This window comes from Ostrinia nubilalis, chromosome 22 (genome assembly GCF_963855985.1).
Source record: "Ostrinia nubilalis chromosome 22, ilOstNubi1.1, whole genome shotgun sequence".
Taxonomy (NCBI): Eukaryota; Metazoa; Arthropoda; class Insecta; order Lepidoptera; family Crambidae; genus Ostrinia; species Ostrinia nubilalis.
The window spans coordinates 6,473,835-6,492,663 of NC_087109.1; the positions used below are offsets into that span (position 1 = coordinate 6,473,835).

Consider the following 18,829-nt stretch of genomic DNA (forward strand, 5'->3'; position numbering starts at 1 on the left):
CCAAACAATGTAAATGAAACAAACTTAAATGATCTGAACTACGACGAATCAGAACAGTCCTATTACGATCAATATTATTGTGAATACCCTATAGATGAATATAATAACATGTACAGCGAACAGTATTACCCTGATTTCGAGGAAACTCCCGAGGAAACCCAGGAAACTGAATTCCAACAGGATTTTCACGAAACAGCCTCCATCAAAGAACAGAACAGATAAACATTAATTGCGATCCGGAATTAACATTACCATATATTTACCTACCGGAACTGGATGCTCGCATGATGATCGACACTGGCAGCATGCGTTCGTTCTTCAGTCCGCGTATTGGCTATCAGTATTTCAGTAAATTCATAAAAAATGAACCGTTCCAAGTTGTGAGTACACACGCGTCAAGTACGCACAACAAAACCATAGAAATTCCCCTTTTTCCAACTTTTAAATGCAGAAAATACCACAAATTTTATTTATATGACGTACACAAATGGTACGATGGTGTAATTGGACAAGATTTATTGGAACAATTGGAAGCATTAATCGACATTAAAAATAGAGTCCTCAAAACTAAAACTGCATGCATTCCAATCATTTTAAATTACAAAAAATTCACAGACAACGTTAGAATGCCTAGTGCAACCGCTAATTACCGTAATGAATCAATCAATAAACAAAACGCAAACGCAGACGCGTTATCCCGCATAAAAGTAAATGCTCTTGATTCAGATAATCAGTCCATGAAAGTAAATGTTAGCAAAAAGGAAAAACGTATTCAAAAACATGTTGATAAAGTAGTAAAGAAAATAGAAAAATTATCATCAGGAAGTACAATAGTAATTTCCGACTCTACATCCTCAGAAGGAAGTAGACAATTAGGTTCAGAATATCCGATTCCGTCGTCAAATAATTCAGACTGTGTCGATGAACAATCAAATAACTCACAAACTATTCATTCCGCAAAAGATACCGAATCACAAGGCATCCCAATCTTAAACGAAGCAATCGATAACAAACCTAATCAAATATTAGTCTTTGAACGATTCGATAATGAACTTTCAGTCAAAAACCTTTCACGCGATAAGCAAAAGGTTCTTGAAGTACATTTACCTGATAATAATGCAGAATTAGTAAAACAGTTTTTAAAAGAATACATCAAACCTAAAACAAAGTATTTCATTTATTTTGAATCAGATCAACTTAGACGAATTTTCACAGACGTAATTATTAAACTTTTTAAGAAAGATGTAGTTCAGTTTTACGAGTGTACAGAACGGGTAAATTACATAGAAGACGAGGGTGAACAAAAAGCAATAGTTATCCAATACCATGAAGGAAAAACATGCCACCGTGGTATTAAGGAAACATTGATTAGAATTCGTAGAAATCATTTTTGGCCTAACATGCAACAAACAGTTTCCGCAATCATTAACGCTTGCGAAGCCTGCCGTAAAATGAAATACGATAGGAAACCCATAAAACCATTTTTGCAATTAACTAAAACTCAAGATTCCCCATTTCAGGAAATTTTCATTGATCTCTTCAGTATTGAAGGAATCACATATTTAACCCTAATTGACGCCTTCAGCAAATTAGGACAAGCAATAGAGATACCTAGCAAATCAACATCAGACGTTACTAGAGCACTTATGAAATATTTCTCATTCTACGGAATTCCAAAACGTATAAGCTCAGATCCAGGAACCGAATTTAATAACGAACTCATGAAAGAATTTCTAAATTTACATAAAGTTGAACTTCACATCGGAACCCCAAATAACCCTAATTCTATGGGACTTATCGAACGCTTTCACTCGACAATTATAGAGATCTATAGATTGGCTAAATACGAAAGACGATGTACAGATGCCGCATCAGTTATGACATATTCAGTAATGGCATATAACCACACCATCCACTCTGTAACTGAGTTAACACCATTTGAGGTAGTTTTTGGTCATACAGATTCAGACAGTCCATTTAGAATCAATTTCGAAAAGCAATATTATCAGCAATTAGTTCAAGATCATGCGAAACGTACAAAGCACTTATATAAATACATAGCTCAGAAAACGACAGCCAAAAAGGAAACCATTAGGGAAAAGAAAGGTGGTGAAACAGACATAGAGTTTTCCGAAGGAAACATAATATTTGCAAAAGATGTAAATAAGCGTAAAAGCAAAGACAAACCACGTTATGTAAAAGCAAAGGTTGTAGGCAAAGCCAAGCGAAACATCTTACCAATTAAAGTAGGTGATAGGACTACCAAAGTGCCTATTAAAAACATTAAACGCCCTCCGCAGGTGGTGCCTTCTGCTAATGATAGGGACGCAGGCGCTGGCCCTTCAACTAAAGATAATATCTAAAAAAATTACCCTGGTCTCAAAAATGTTCGACAGTTTCATAAATATTTCAGAGCAAATAAATAACAACTCTATTATTATTGATGAACGCTTGAAACGAGTTGAAAGCCTATTGCAAAACATAACGTCCACACAAAACGATTGGACTTTTTCTACATACATACTAGGAGTGTATAACATATTCATAAGTAGTTTCCGTACAATATTTATAAGATTAAGTGAAATAGAAACAGCATTAGCATTAAGTAGAGTATCCATTTTACACCAAGCAATTGTAAACTCTACAGAATTATTGTATCATTTAAAGTTAATTTCAAACTCTGCCAATTTAGTTTACCAGCCTACGGAAAGTAATTTGTTAAATTTAGAAGAAACTATTTGTGTAAAATCTTATATGAAACAGGATCAGATAACATTTATTTTAGAAATACCATTGATAGATAATTATACTTACAATTATTATAAGATATACTCACTTCCTATATTCCAAGAATCCCAAAACGTTACGCTTTCCATTTTCCCCAAATTTCCTTACCTTTTGGCGAAGGGTTTGAAATACTTACCGATCGTAACACCGTGTCGCCCGCTTGCCGCCGGCGATCGCTTCCTGTGCTCTACGGACAACCAGGCTCTACATAACGAGCCTACCTGCGTGGAACAGCTGATGAGGTTCAGTAAGGACCTTACCTCCTGCAAGCAGCACCAGATCCAGCTGGAAGAAGTAAAACTCCAGCAGCTCAACGCGAACAACTGGATTCTGTACAGCAGACTGAAAGCCACGCTGACCAAACACTGCGACAGCGAAGTCAGTAAGCAGTCAGTCTTCGGCACGTACATCATCACCATCGATGAGCCCTGTGACCTGGAAATCCATGGCCTGCAGATCCACCATCGACTCTACATTTCATCAGACATCGTAGAACACGTACCGGTGATTCACCTACCCGAGCTACCTGTAAACGCAACGCTATCCGGTGCACGCGCACTCAATATGCATGGAATCAATTTGGATGAAATCAAATACATGTCATACGCCCTGAAACACAGTGCAGCAATCAGTGCTAGTGAAAATGAAACAGACACTTCTTATTTTACATACTTTACATTTGTATTAGTTTTGATTCTTTTTATGTTAATTGTGTTAATTGCCTTCCGCAAACATGTAAAAATTTTATGTAAACGAAATTATCGGAATACTCATAAAAATGAAACTTCCGATAATTTCTCACTTAGGGAGGGAGGAGTTATGCATCCGTCAGCTCCCTCTGCTCTAGACTAAACAAGATAAGTCATCACTTTCCACTCTACAGTGTAAGCATTCGTAGAATTGTTATTCACATAAGAGATGTGTCAGCAGAACTAAATTGTAAACACCGTACTGGACGACTGCGATCGGCCACAATATTAAATCATTATTAAATCGCCTCCAACTCGGCGAGGACGTGATCACTTAGTTTAATTAAATATAATCCTTTTTAAAAAGCTTCCACCCCGCTCCCGAAATCTGACTATCTACTACGCGTACTTGTAAAACAAATGTTTTGGTTAAATAACAATTTTACCTATTCTTTTAATTACTTACATATAATTTCACTGAATCATCTTTTTGCGTATGAAAATTGGCCCTCAGCTAGCGCTCAAGATCTGTATCTGAGATTGTAATAGCACAACAGGTAGTAGAGTATAGAATGCATTTTTATTTAAAAAGATACAGCCAGTGTCCAATGTTTGTGATACCCATTGCCGTCAAAATGTTCGCAACGTCTTTTTTACAATAAAAATTGGAATCAGGTTGTGTTGTCAACTTTATGGCTACTTTGGGTGTCACGAACTATAAATAATAATAATAATAAATAATAATAATAAATATCTTTGGACAATCTCACACAGCGCCATCTAGCCCCAAAGTAAGCAATTAATATGCTTGTGTTATGGGTGCTAGCTTAACGGATATACTACTTATATACTATTTTTTTAAATACACACATATTATAAATAGTAACACCCAGACCCGTCACAGATATTAAAATTCATCATTTCAATTTCTGCCCGGCCGGGAATCGAACCCGGGACCTCTCGGCATAGTAGTCCGTTCTGAACCACTATTTGACACTGACTTTAGAAGGAGATCAAAACACAATATAAAAAATAAAACCTCGCTCACGTTTAATTACAAAAATAAAACTCTGAAATAGCATCCCAAACAAAGTGGGTTTCTAGGCCTATAGCATAAATCAATCAACGAAATCTGAATCCACTTATGACGTAAAATACCTACTTACCCACATTACGTTCATTTACCAGATCATGACAATATTAGTTCAATGCTGAGGTAATGAGTACGTGCTGCTCAGTAAATTAGTTTTTTAAATTATTTGAGTTAGTTTGACGATTTATGGTAAACATCGGGTGTTGTTTTATGGTTTTTATGAATCAATTAGATAAATTAAGTATTATTTGGTACTAGTTCAGTTGTTATGGTTCATATGAATGATGATAATAGAAATTAATATAACAATATCGATACAAAAGTTATAATTGGCTTTGAAATACTTAATAATATTAAATAGATCAAACCAATGAATTTTTTATGTATGTCCAGAAGACAACGACATATTAATTGTAATATAAGCACAAGTCTTAATATCTTAAAGTTATGAATTCACTGTACCTAACAAGAAAATTCAGAAGTGCTTTTCGAGTTTTCTCATTTTCACTAAAAATCTGTTTTTTTTTGCAATTATAAAGACATATTTTTTTAAGTTTCGAGCGTTTGTCGAAACTATTAATTAATTATTATGTTAAACAAACCCAAATTCTAGAGACTGTTAATTAACTTCTTCACGACAAAATCATAATCAAATTAATTAATAAGCAGTTCATCAAATAAACATCATAACGATACGTGACGGACTTCACACGGAAACCGGTACGATTAACATAATCGATTTATCTCGATTATCATCATGTGCAATCGATAAAATTATTCGGATGCGCGCACGCACGTGCTACATTACACGTGAACTTGGTTTAATCGATTTATTCATATCTATGATTGATATATAGTTGTTTTGATGAGATAAGTCAGGAAATGTACTTAAGAGTTTATTAACAAGCAGGTAAATTAATTTTCTTTACTGAAAATGAGTAATCTATAAGACATTTAATGTGTAGTTTATGATACATTAGGTACATAATTATTAATTACCTGGGCGAAGAAAACTTCAAAGATAAGGAAAAATACTACGAGTACGAATGTGTATTAATTAATTTAATTAGTAATGCAAAAACATTCAAATCATCCAATCAAAAGCCTCAATCAATGCTTCATTGAAACGAATTTAAAGCTTTGTTCTGTACCTAACCAATAAGCGCATCTGTAAGCTCAGTTACTTTTCGACTCTACTCCATAATGCTGATATTTTTTTGGGTTGTTTTTGCATTCCCACCTCTCGTTCCCACTGCTGCAACTTCTGTGTGGCCAGGATCACAGCTTGAACGCCAATAAAAACCTAACCAGTGAAGGTCAAGTTTGTCCCGTGGGAAAAGTTAAACTGTCATTGGGACCCGCAACGAATTTAATCAAAAGAACAGAGGAGGAGTTCCAAGTTAAGTTTCGACTTAACTTCTTTTTGCATCAATAAGTAATTTTCAGTATTATTCATTCATATATCGCTTTATAGAGCATTATCTCGGGTAAAGTGTGCAAACATGACACACGTGTATCATGCGTTTAAGCAAATCCTCTTCAACAACGTTTAGCATCAAATCTACGGACAGCATCAAGCTAAACTTTGCCACCTTATGCAGTTGTTATAAATACTATATTCCAACAAAAATAGATAAATTATGTGCAGTAAACTGTACAATTAATCACGACGCGTCGACGCACTGTCGTGGCTGATTTATTGTAGAGGCGCTCCTAGCGATCGCCATTGTGTGCTAAACTGGAGATACACGTGTTTGGACGTACATTGTTGCATATTTTTAGGATTCCGTGACGAGACGAAAGAGTCTCTCGTTGATAAATCAAGCTATGATCATGTAACCCAATTAAGTTTCTTATTAGAGCTAGTAATTTGTCATTAAGTCCTCCTAAATCATAATAATATGTTCTACCTATTTATTGGTTGAAAAGCTTTTTCATGCGCAAATTACACTGAACGAGAAAGGTAAAGTTTTTGCTATAAATTACTTCTACTTACTTATTGGGATAATGATATAAATTACAGCTTTAAAGTTTTATTGTATTAACAATGGCATTGTAAATAGTGTGGCATATTATTATGTTGTAAACATAAGTGCTATTGTGTACCTATTATTTTGTGCTGTACAATTCTTTCGTTCCAGCTCGTTATTGACCAGTTGACTAGTCTATACAGGCGACAAACGTTCAGTTTTTCAGCAATTATTATTATGAAGCACTTATTACCTATTACGTAGCGTTTGATTGTAATCTTCATTATACAACTACTTTGTATAGTTGAATGCGTATTTAGCAAATCAGTTACGAAATCTCACCCGTTTAGTTGGAAGTTAGCAATTGTTTGTTTAGTTAATTACAGTTTTTCCCGAATTACTTTTTATTCGAGCGTTTGGTTTGAGTGCAACAACGGAAACATACCTAGTCGAATTTTCGAATAGAGGAATGTTGTTGTGTAGTATCTAAGAATACGAGTACCTACTTAAGAAAATATAATATGTTGTAAGTTTTCCTGAATAAGGTACAATCTCAAGATAGTAGCAACTGGTCAAGTGCTCGCAGCATCGTAAATTGAAACAAAAACTTACTGTCCTTAACTAAGTAAATTAGAAATAAACTATTTATTGTTATCAAAACAGACAAAACACTAAAACAGTCTTCAATGTTTCCCTAGCTGTCTAAACTTAAGCCTTTTTGTACATGGTGGTGGCACAAAGGTTCCAAATTAAAGAAAATAATATTTTTCTCTGTACCAGTTAAGGCTGGTTTTAGTGTCACGCGAACCATCAGTGCGGATCGCTCCGCACAGCCAATCTGTATGAACAGCTAGGGAGCGAGCGGTTACTGCGGACCGCATTACTCTAAAACGCTCCCTCGAAGTTTATACAGATCGGCTGTGTGGAGCGGATCCGCACTGGACGGTCCGCGTGACACTAAAACCAGCCTAAAGGGATAAAAATCATGTACACTTACCATAGTCACTGAGGTGGTCATGCTCCTCTTGGGAAGGATCCCTCTTGATGATGACGTGGTGGGCGCCGTTCAGAGCCTGCCTGAGCCTCTCCTGGTCCTCCTTGTTCCTCGACACTGGAGATGGTAAGAATAAGAATCTTTTTAAAACTTTATTGCACAAAATGATACAAAAGGTGGATTTAATACTAAAATTGTTCTGCGCTGATCGACCTTCTGTAATATTAAGAAGAAGACAGAAGTGAATGTGTAATAAGGCGAGAGTGTAAGAGCCAATGTGCCACTAAGACTAGAAAAATAAACGGGGAAAACAAAATTACGTTTCATGCCATGTCGTTGGAATAGGACCACTCCCACTCTTCCCGTGGATGTCGCAAGAATCGAGGAAGAAACATAAGTACAAATTATCCCTATTTCATCTGGCTAGCATAGAGGCTGGTGTATCTGTTTAGTGTATAGGGCAAATCCTCCATTTGCCTCTGGTAATAATAGAGAGAATCGTTCTGCGTCGCCAACGTCGCTGCATCGCTGCCATCGACAGAGTTACATTTTTTGTATGTAAGCTGCAAGCTAGCGTATGGATAGTAGACAAACGCCCGTATTCACAAACATTACTATGAGGTCTCACGGTGCGCCTGGACGCACACACAATCACAGAGCTCTATTCAACGTTGTGCGTTCTATTTTCTACTTCACTTAAGCAAGCATCGTTTGTGAATGCGGGCGATATCAGATGATACTCACTGATAGGCCGTCCTGTGTCGATGGACACCATGTCGGCCATGCTCGCCGGGTCCATGAACATCTCGTCGTCCTGCGCCGGCGCCGCCACCGAGTCCGGCAGCGGCCGGATCACCAGCGAGTGGCCGATCGAGCCTTCCTGTAACAGAACATTTTATTGATCAGCCATTTTAAATATCTTCAATATCAACATCACTATAAACGCACAGTCCTACTACTCAGTCCTACTTGATAATAATTAGCACGTAAAAATAATTTGCTGTGGTCCTAAAAAGCTCTATCTCTAATATGATTTTATATGGGTTGTATCACCGAAAAATTAAATCACCGAATCGCCGAATAGCCCGCAAAACTAGCTTAAATTTGCGGGAACTACTAGTACTACTTTACTTACTTATACACTTTCAAAATCATACAGACGTAAAAGTACACTAATTTTCTCTGTATTTCATGGCGTTTCAGTCGTATAAGTGATTTTCCAACCACCATTTTTAACATTTTTCATAAAACTGCTTGATGAAGCTTTAATTTTATTTAGGCACGCTGTCATGTTTTACATACTTAATCTAATTGGTTTACAAAATTATTTTTATTCGTCTATAGTTATATCACAAAATTATAAAATTTTATCGCACAAAAGTCCAATTTCCTTTTGTGTCTAGTTTTTTAGTAGTCAGCAATAAGTACGGACGACGGAAAGCAAAACGTTGTGGCTACTTATGTGCTTGTAAATAGATGCTATTTTATAACAAAACATGTATAGACTATGTGTATAAGTAGCCTAAATACCAAACAACCGCTTAAAATAACCCGGTGGGTGCACTTCATACTCTGTTTAAGAAACTAACGACTCTACGACATTGTTTCGATATCTTATGCAACCTTTAAACGAGTTTGTTAAAAACTGGTAAATAGTGGCTACAATACCGACAATATGAGTAGGTTTGTTCTTTACAAAATATTTTTTAATATTTTTTTTATCCACTACGAGGAAGCTTTTGGCCTGTATCTCACCTGATGGTAAGTGATAATCAGGCTGAAGGTGGAAGCGAGCTTCACCCGGAATCCTCAACCACGGAGGATGGGTATAGGTGAGATCTAGTTACTGAGATTTTTTATTTTTGGCTTAAGTTAATTGCCAGCCTCTGTGTTTCTCAACCCCAATAACCCAAAGGCCTTCAAAACACGAGTGAGTACCTGAAGCACAAACAAATATCGTGCTTTTTATGGTATGGTAATCGTTTTATTTGTATGAAAAACAAGAGCGCCGAGAAGGTTTTATAAAGATGATGACTTTACGATTTTTACGAGAGTCATCCATGCTTAGGGCACTGGCATCTTCTGGGTAAGCTCGCTCTATTTTATTAATCACATCTGCACCCACCAGTTAAAAAGTCCCAATGACCTGTTGACTGTGGCGAATACTGTCTCCCGTTTAAAAATCGAGAAAAACCAGTAAATAGAAAAAACCTGCACAATTGACGAGTAAAAAAATAATTGAGGATCTACTGAATCTTTTTTTATTGTTTTTATAGATCGACTTTTTGCATTTAACAGTAATCTTTTATGCATATGGGCATGTTGAACACTAAACGATTTAGTCTGATTGGTGTAGAACATATCATTTCTCACAATAAACAACAAGCACGTAGCAATAAATCTGAATGTTATTAAGATTTATTGTATAGTTTTACATAGGTCATCTATACGAGATCTGGTATTCGTATTAATTGAGGGTTTTGTATAAAATATGGCACAGTGAAGCTTAATTTAAGTAAGTTATTTACTAATGTCACTACTAGGTACATTCGAAAATAGGACCTGTAAAACTAAAAGTCGCCGATTTATTCCGCAACTCGTACCAAATGGGCCGTAGGCTTGTGGTCCGAGTTGGTGAATTACTCCGTTTTGAAGTTTAATCTAAGATTATTTAACCTTTCGGTTCCATTTCAACTAAAATAGAAAAACACGGGTCTCAAAGCTTATGTACGTACACGGCTGCGGCATAAGTAACAGCCGAAATGTCATACCGTGAGTACATTTTTAACTCATAATATAAAAATGACCCGTTGAGACCCGTGTTTCTCTATTTTAGTTGAAATAGTGAAGTTGATCAAAAATGGATCACCAATGCGGTCTTATAACCGAAATTTCAAGAACCTTAATAAACCTTATAGCTGTAGGTATAACCGCGCTGTAAGGCCCAGTGCTAATAAACGAAACAATGGCTCACAAGTAGACTAAGGCCGGTTGCACAATGGTTCCCAGCCATTGTGCGGTGTGACGGTGGCTCAATGAAGAAAACACCGCGTTATGATGACTTAATTCAAGATGGGTTTTGTTTGAGCTCGTGTAGGGGAGACCGAGGTAAGTTGTAACAAAGGAGAGTTGATTGTCGATTTTTGGAAACCTTATAACATCAGAGAACTCGCAACAGCGCGCATTTGTTAGCTCGAGACGAACTAAAATACGGGCACAGTTACGAGCTCGCTAGTAGTAAATAAGTTCCAAAAAATCGACAATGTCTCTATGTTACAACCCACCTCGGTCTCCCCTACAGATTAGATTATGTAATTAGGGTTACAATGGGGCTTAAACACGTGTTTCGAGTTTTTTTCCACAGTAAAAGATTGCATAATTTAATAGAGTTCGTTTTGTTGTTTTATGTTATGAGATAAGTTTTGATAATATTAGGCACCAAAAGGTTTATGACAAGGTTTTTTTTTAATTTTATATGGTCTATTTTCACTTAATTGGTGAAAAGGGTCATGAAATTATGAAACATATGCACTTATGAATACTAAATGAAGGTTTTCTGGCATAACTATGTTTGAAATTGGTGCACAAAGATAGAAGACTTTTTTAAATGTAACTTTTTCAACACGCGTTAACTGAAAATAAAAATATTATGTAGGGTGATTGCTATAGTAATTAGCCTATACATAGTTATTGGTATATTGGATTGTTAATAAGTAAGAGACAAAAATATTTACTATATTGGACTGCGTATTGCTCAGAAAAAATATTTGTCTCTTTTCCTCTCTTAATAACTTCCATTAGGCTTGTTTCTTTTTATTTTAGGCAAGTTGGTCAATAACTATGTATTGGCTAATTACTATAGCGATCACCTACATAAGCTTCAAAATTTAATTTGGGCAACCATACGTATGAGGTCTTTTTCCAAAATCAGAGCTTACAAATTACAATTTCGAATTAAATTGAGTTTAAATTACTACTGTAAGTGCTAATATTAATTGACCATAGCAACAAGATTTTCGATTACGCTCACCCATCACGTCTAGTTGTGGAGATCCAACCGTTTTATTATGATTCGGTTGTTGATGACTCGGTCACATTGGAACGTGCCGCAACGCGTCGCATCCTGTCTGCTGTGTGAATTTGTTGAGAGTAGCGAAGATGAATAATTAATTAGTTTATTGTAATAACGAACTTTGCTACTTTAACAGGAAAATTGTAATATAAAAAGTCATAACAATTTAGACTTGTCAGACTCGCTTCAAAACTTTTAGTTTCTTGCGCTGCTTCTTCTCAGCACTGGCCCATTTATTGCCCCGAAGCAGTGGTAGGGTTAATATTGGGACGTGTAAAAGTGCTTTTTAAAAGCCTACTTACAAAAATAAATGAGTTTTATGAGTGTTTTTATGAATTTCATTAGGGCCAGAAATCAAACAAAATCGTTAATTAGTTAGGCTCCCAAATAGGGGTTACCTTCACCATATCGAATTACAAATGATCGAAAATCAAAATACCGAACACGTATCACGAAAAAATACAAATTAAACGGTTGAACTCAAGCCAAGGAACTTTACATATCACCCAGCCGCTGTGAGTCTTCTGGAATTATATTTTCCGAAACGTGATCCTAAGGTATTTTTGATGGGTGTAGTATAATAATAAGTTTACATACCACCATGAGTCGTCCGTGCTTGGGGTGCCTTCTGATGAGTAGTGCAGCGCCGTTTTCTTCATCTTGGTAAAGCTCGCCAAGGTCCTCTTCACCATCCTGAGAAAAATATGACCCATTAGAATCATCTCTAAAGTAGAGAGTATAATTTTGGCACCTAATTCTTCTAAAAAGTTTCCATTTTGAAAAAAAAAAGAAAACACATTAAAAATGAGTTTAGTATACAATATCATAAATGTTACAGAGTACAAAAATGATTGATATTGCAATAAAAACTTCGCTGCAACATCCGAAAATCATAATGAAAATAAATTCTTCCTGAAGAAACAAAAGACTAACGCGTTGAAGTCTAATGTATCGAACGATTAGAAAGTCCGCTAAAAACTATTTTATTAGTCAAATATAGCAGTTTTTAACAAAAAACTTAATGTACGATCAAAGCACGTAAAATCTAATTATAACTATAGCATTTATGCTGTTGTATTACGTGCGATTTTGCAACGAAACATAAAAATCCGACGTGACTAAAAATCTGGTTACGACAATAAATGAAGTAAAAAGTTATTTTAATTGAATAGTGTTTAATTATAAAAGCAGCGCGACAAAACACAATCGACGGAAGGAAATACGCGAAGGCTGTTTGGAAGTGTCTTGTTCCGTTTTTGTGAGAGGTAATGGTTGTTAAGTCATATTTGTTTTTTGATATTGTTTGTATTTTTTTTTAGCTTTTCACCACGCTTACCGTGGATGCCTTAAGACTACATAAAACCCTCTACCCGTAGCTGTTATACAGTCAGGGCCAAATAATTCCTGATGACACCCAAAGTAGCCAAAAAGTTAGCAATACGACTTTGTTCATCATCATCATCATAATTTCAGCCACAGGACGGCCACTGCTGAACATAGGCCTCCCCCAATGATTTCCACAATGGCCGGTTGGTAGCGGCCTGCATCCTTGGCTTCCACTTCAGAACCTTGAACCCCATCGGCCGTCAGTTCTGCGTACGATGTGCCCTGCTTATTGCCACTTCAGCTTACTAATCCGTCTGGCTATGTCAGCGACTTTAGTTCGTTTACGGATCTCCTCATTTCTGATTCGATCTCGTAGAGAAACACCGAACGATGATGAAGTATTTTAAATATCGAGTCTTCGAAGTTTTATTTATATTGGTAATCATTGTGTTTTATTACCTAACGTTATTGTTAAAAAATAATGCAATATTTTTATCTCATTCACCTAGGGTTGCCAACACAAAAGCCGGACTCCGTGCTTCATTTGGCCGGACATGTCACGGTGCAATTAGTGTCATAGCTCACGAGTGAGTACTATCATCATCGGTTGCCTAACATCCTGATGCGTGCCCTTGTTGATATTATTCTATAGTTCGACTTTCGCTTAGCGCAGCAGCCACATAAAAAGCCTAACAAAAGCCGGACAGGCCGGACAAGCCAATATTTGGCCGGACAAGACCGTAAAAAGCCAAACATGTCCGGCTAAAGCCGGACGCCTGGCAACCCTAGATGATTATAAATAACTCTCACTCTTTATAATAGTAAAAAGTTGTAAAACGTTTTATACACAACTTAGTTGTTTCATTTTGATGGCGTAAAAATCACCCACTCCGTGAGAATTTCTAGTTCGTGAGTAGATCGTATCCATTCAAAGTTATCTGTAATCAGTCGTTTAGAACCAGCTAGCAACAAGCCAACGTTGGCTCAATTAGTTGCCTTTTTCACCAGTGCCATGTGAAATGATCAGGGATGTTATGGATATCCGTAACCGTTGCCGAAATTTTCGGATATCCGAAATAAAAAATATCCGAAACCGTAACCGTAACCAATTCAAAAGTTTCGGATATAGGCAGTTTAAATTGTTTTTTGTATAGCATCATATGTAAGGGCATAACAGTCTGATTTACCTTTATAATGCCATCTAGTATCAATTTTTTTTTTACTTTTTATTCGATGTAAAGTGTGTGGCCATGAATAAACCGTGTTAGACAACTATTGCAAATTTCATTCTAAAGCACAGATATCCGTAACCCTAACCGAAACTTTCGGATATCCGAAATAAAAAAATATCCGTAACCGTAACCGAAACCCGTATAATATTATTCCTATATCCGTTATCCGTATCCATAACCGAAACTACATATCCATAACATCCCTAGAAATGATCCCTTGAGAAATTATTTACCTACAGCAAAACCTAAATGGTGAAAAGGGGGGAGGGAACAGCCTTTAGATCTTTTAAATATATCCTGTTTACTGTCGATCCTTGCTGTATAAGAGTTCCAGTACCGAGAACGAAGTAATAAGAATCAATATTACATCTTCATTTGTTGCACTAAAATATTAATATTACTGCCCTAATTTCCAATTTCAATGATAGTTTTTTTCCAATAAATATCTAAGTAGTTCGAGACGGCATTATAAATGAAAATACTAGCATAAGTACGAGTATATACGATATACGACATATACGACTTTAATTATACATAAAATATATCATTCAATACGAATCATTGACCACTGATTAAATATAATAAGAACAAATACATCCTTAAATCATATTTAATTAAGCCATTGATTATTTTCAACAATCATGTGTAATTATACCTCTATGTAGATAGGTTTAAGTATTATTTCGATAAATTATTGATTAAAAGTTTGCCTATGTCAGAGATTTGTGTGTAAAGTTATTTTCTGGGCAAAATCGCTCTATACATACATCTTTACCTTTCAAGTAAGATTCATATTTAAGTATTATTCAATCAAATAAACTGTATTTCAGGCCAATCAACTTACAATGGGAAACGCCAAAATTATATTTTGGTCAATAAAATGCAGAAATGCTGCTCAAACGTAATTTTTGACTCATATCTAAAATATTAGCCAAGAGCCTACTCATCCAACGTATCCTGTGTATTATATCAGAATTACGCATCTATTATTATAAACTTATTACGTTATTTATTATATGCTATCATATATGCTGATATGTAAATAGCACTCGCTTCCGCAGTGCGGGTTATATTGTACATTTTTACAATCCGCGTGGATGCGTATCAGCTCACGATTTTGTTTATTATTATGTATTGCATATACTGTGAGGAGGCTTGGCAGGTATTATGTACAGTCGACAGCACATCAACCTACACATTTGTGGCAAAATAGCCTGTATTACTACGAGATAAGACGCCAATGTGTTTAGGTTGATGTGCTGTCGTCCGTACCTACATTTACATATAGGCCTTCTATTTAACAATGACAATAGCTTTGTTTTATTTTTTAATTTTATCTCACAGCAAAAAATATGTAAAATATCACGAGCAAAAAGATTTACATGCCTACTTATGTAAATATGGCGAGAGATAATATAATTTTATATTTGTTTGTTACATAAAGATAATCATCTTCGATGTATTGCTTAGTAAATAACTAACACATACATTTCATCTTACAATGCGCATCTTTAGTTTGAAACTCTTAAATCTTTTATAAGTAGGTATTAAACGAATAAATCTTATTTAGTCACTACACAAGGATAAGATTCGCTTTGTAAACTGTAAAAATACCTAATAGCAATGTTAATCCTAACAGAATAATAAATTAACAAGAAAACCTTTTACTCAGAATAATTGTGACATGTGAATGAATGTTTTCAACACTGTAACTACAAATAAGCTTAGGAAAAACAAACACATAACCTCTTAAGTGGAAACCAACCGCAAAAAGTTAGTAAATATTTTCATTTACGTAAATATTTGTTACATGAGGACAAAAGTACCATTTGCAGTATAAAGAGTTACACGTGTTTATTTTATTATTAGTTATGTATTTGCCAAGAGATTAGTTAGGAATAAAAAACATGCTTAATCCATGCCAATAGAAGCTGTAAGTTTTGTAAACATAAGTAGGATAAAAATAAGATAAAAATCGACTTGAGCAGAGATTTACTTTGGACTTTTGAAGATCCCTCCAATCGCTTCTTTTTTCAGGTACATTTTTGGTAAACGTATATTAACTGTTTATCCTGTGTATCCTTAAACCTTACTAGGGTCGAGCAAGTCCTTTAATTGTTTTTGGACTGCTATGGTCAAAATATGGTGGTGGTAATCATATTATCTCTGCTTTATTAAGGGTTAACATTACTTTGCATTCAAGATTTTAGCTCCAATAGCTCGGTGTCAATGTCCTTCAGCTTTTTTAAAAGGTTTAATTAGCATTCAAGTAGGTATCATTGACTTAAAATTGTTAATTGGGTAGGTATCCACCTAAGCCTTTCGATTAGTATTGAAGTAACTAATCTCCCTTTTATAAATACTTAAAAAACTTCAATCAATCTCTCTGTTACTTGTCATTGAATGTTTATCATGTCAAGCCCTAGGAAATCCCCAGCCAAAAGCAAAAACATATTGACGTAAAGTATGATGTTTTGAAGCTATCAATAACTAAGCTCCTGCCCACGGTTTCGCCCTCGTTCTGTCACAATTATTCTTAGGTATTTGCATGCGCATCCACGATCAAAACATATTTTTACTAAAATTAGGTAATGATACCTAAGGATGATAAGTTTTATCGTATTTGAGTTCATTCCTAAAATGATGGTTTATTCCATAAATAACTGTTAGTGGATTAAGTTTATTTTCTCGACAAAAAGTAGCTCAATGTCCTCCGGAATGGACTAAATTAATCTCTATACCAACAACAACATAATCAGTAGTTTAGTCTTAACAAACTGACAGATTTACTTTTATCTTAAAAATATTTACTCATATACAGGGTGTTAGGTAAATGGGTATATGGGCCGACACTAGCCGATGTTAACATGGGCATATAAATGGTATGGTGAAGTCAGAAAATTGATGTCTTCATTTTAATTATTTTAATTTTCATACAAATCGGATTTTATAAAATTTATTTTGTATGAAAATTAAAAAAATTAAAATGATGATATCAAATTTCTGACTTCACCATACCATTTATATGCCCATGTTAACATGGGCTAGTGTCGGCTCATTACCCATTTACCTAACACCCTGTATAGATAAGGTATTAAATCAGAAGGACATCAATATGGAAATCATATAAGTCCTAAGTATAAAGTATTACCTATAGATTCGTATAAAAACAACAGCCACCGGGAAACGCGTACAATCACGTGAGCCATTCAACCGGGATAATTACTGCGATTACCTTACCGTTTGCGACACAGTGTAGAGGAAACGAAAATTAACTTCGTAGTTAATATCAATCTTGTAAAGATTAATTGCTGAAAAACAGCAATGTTTTTGGAAAATTGCCTTCTTCACGCGCCAAAAGGTACAGATATGTGTAAAGCATAATGCACGTTTCTTTTTTTTATTCAGTCGCTATCAGTCATGTTTTTGAGGGCGTTAACTCAACGAGGAATACACTACGTGTGTTGATATGTAGTCTCAATTTAAGAACTAGTTTACTTTTCGGTACTCTGACAGATATTTCCGGTGCAACGTCATTTCAGAATGTTAAATTTTTTGGCTCCACATTACTTAGTTCTACTGCTGAATAACTTAGTTCCAGTATACCTTAACGAAATCCCAAGCAACCTTTCCATACATCGCTGAGAGACATGTAGCGATAGAAATCAAAACCACGGTTAATACTAGTAAAACATAATAAAAACAAAAAACAACCGTTTGATATAAACTTACGAAACTGCAGCCTTATTCGAATAAAAAACAAAACAAAAACAAAACTGAATCGTTTGAATTCGACTTACTGAACATGTCTGTACACTGTGACATTGGTACAGAGACACAGTAACCGATTATTCATGTATGTCCAATTGTTATTCATGCGATTAGTCGTCTTGCACGTGAGTGACGTCACGGAGGCTGACAAGTACCATCTTGCGTGAGTACGGCTGACATTTTAATATTAAAGACTAGCGGCCGCCCGCGACTTCGTACGCGTGGATCCCGTTTTACCCTCTTAGGGGTGGAGTTTCGTAAAAGCGACTTTGTTTTTTATACTATGCAGTGATAATGAGAAAATAATCACTTAAATCTGTTACTTAAATGTTTGAGCAACTCTATTATAGAAGTTAATAAAATTACGTTGAATGCAAGAATAAATTACGGTAATTGAGTTTATACATACATTTATTGTTGAACTCAAATACATTTTATGTTCTTTTTTAATTACAAAAAAATGCCACAGACACATTGCGATTACGAATTTAATTAAGAAAAGTAAAAGATATAAAATACAACAGACAGTTAGCCAATTAGAATTGAATTGAAATATTCTACCTACATTCGAAAGTTACTTTTTTGTTAGCTGAGATGAAAAAAAGTTGAACTGAGGAGTTCAATAAACAAAAAGAGAGGGTCAAATTTTTTTCCACCATATTTTGATACACTTATGATTCTTTTGTGGTTTATTTGCTCAAAGAGCCCACAAAGCACGGTTATATCTGCTTTCATCCAACCCCTTATCTTTGCGATATCGGCGGTCTATCGAGGATCCTACTCTGTGCGTTACATACCTTCCTGACATACGCCCATATTCACAAACGATGCTTGCTTAAGTGATGCAGCAAATCGAACGCACAGCGTGGAATAGAGCTGACACACGAATCAATCA

At 35.4% G+C, this 18,829-nt stretch overlaps 1 protein-coding gene across 6 annotated transcripts in view; it reads right to left on the bottom strand.

Annotated features, from left to right (window-relative positions):
• LOC135082902 (A disintegrin and metalloproteinase with thrombospondin motifs like) overlaps positions 1-18,829 on the bottom strand; it is a 186,565-nt gene that overhangs the window by 26,298 nt on the left and 141,438 nt on the right. For all 6 annotated transcript variants that reach the window (XM_063977668.1, XM_063977667.1, XM_063977663.1 and 3 more), the window contains exons 4-6: positions 12,203-12,298; positions 8,278-8,413; positions 7,537-7,650 (exon numbers count right to left, since the gene is read on the bottom strand). In XM_063977668.1, the coding sequence (XP_063833738.1) occupies positions 7,537-7,650; positions 8,278-8,413; positions 12,203-12,298 (346 nt within the window). The remainder of the gene's footprint in view (positions 1-7,536; positions 7,651-8,277; positions 8,414-12,202; positions 12,299-18,829) is intronic.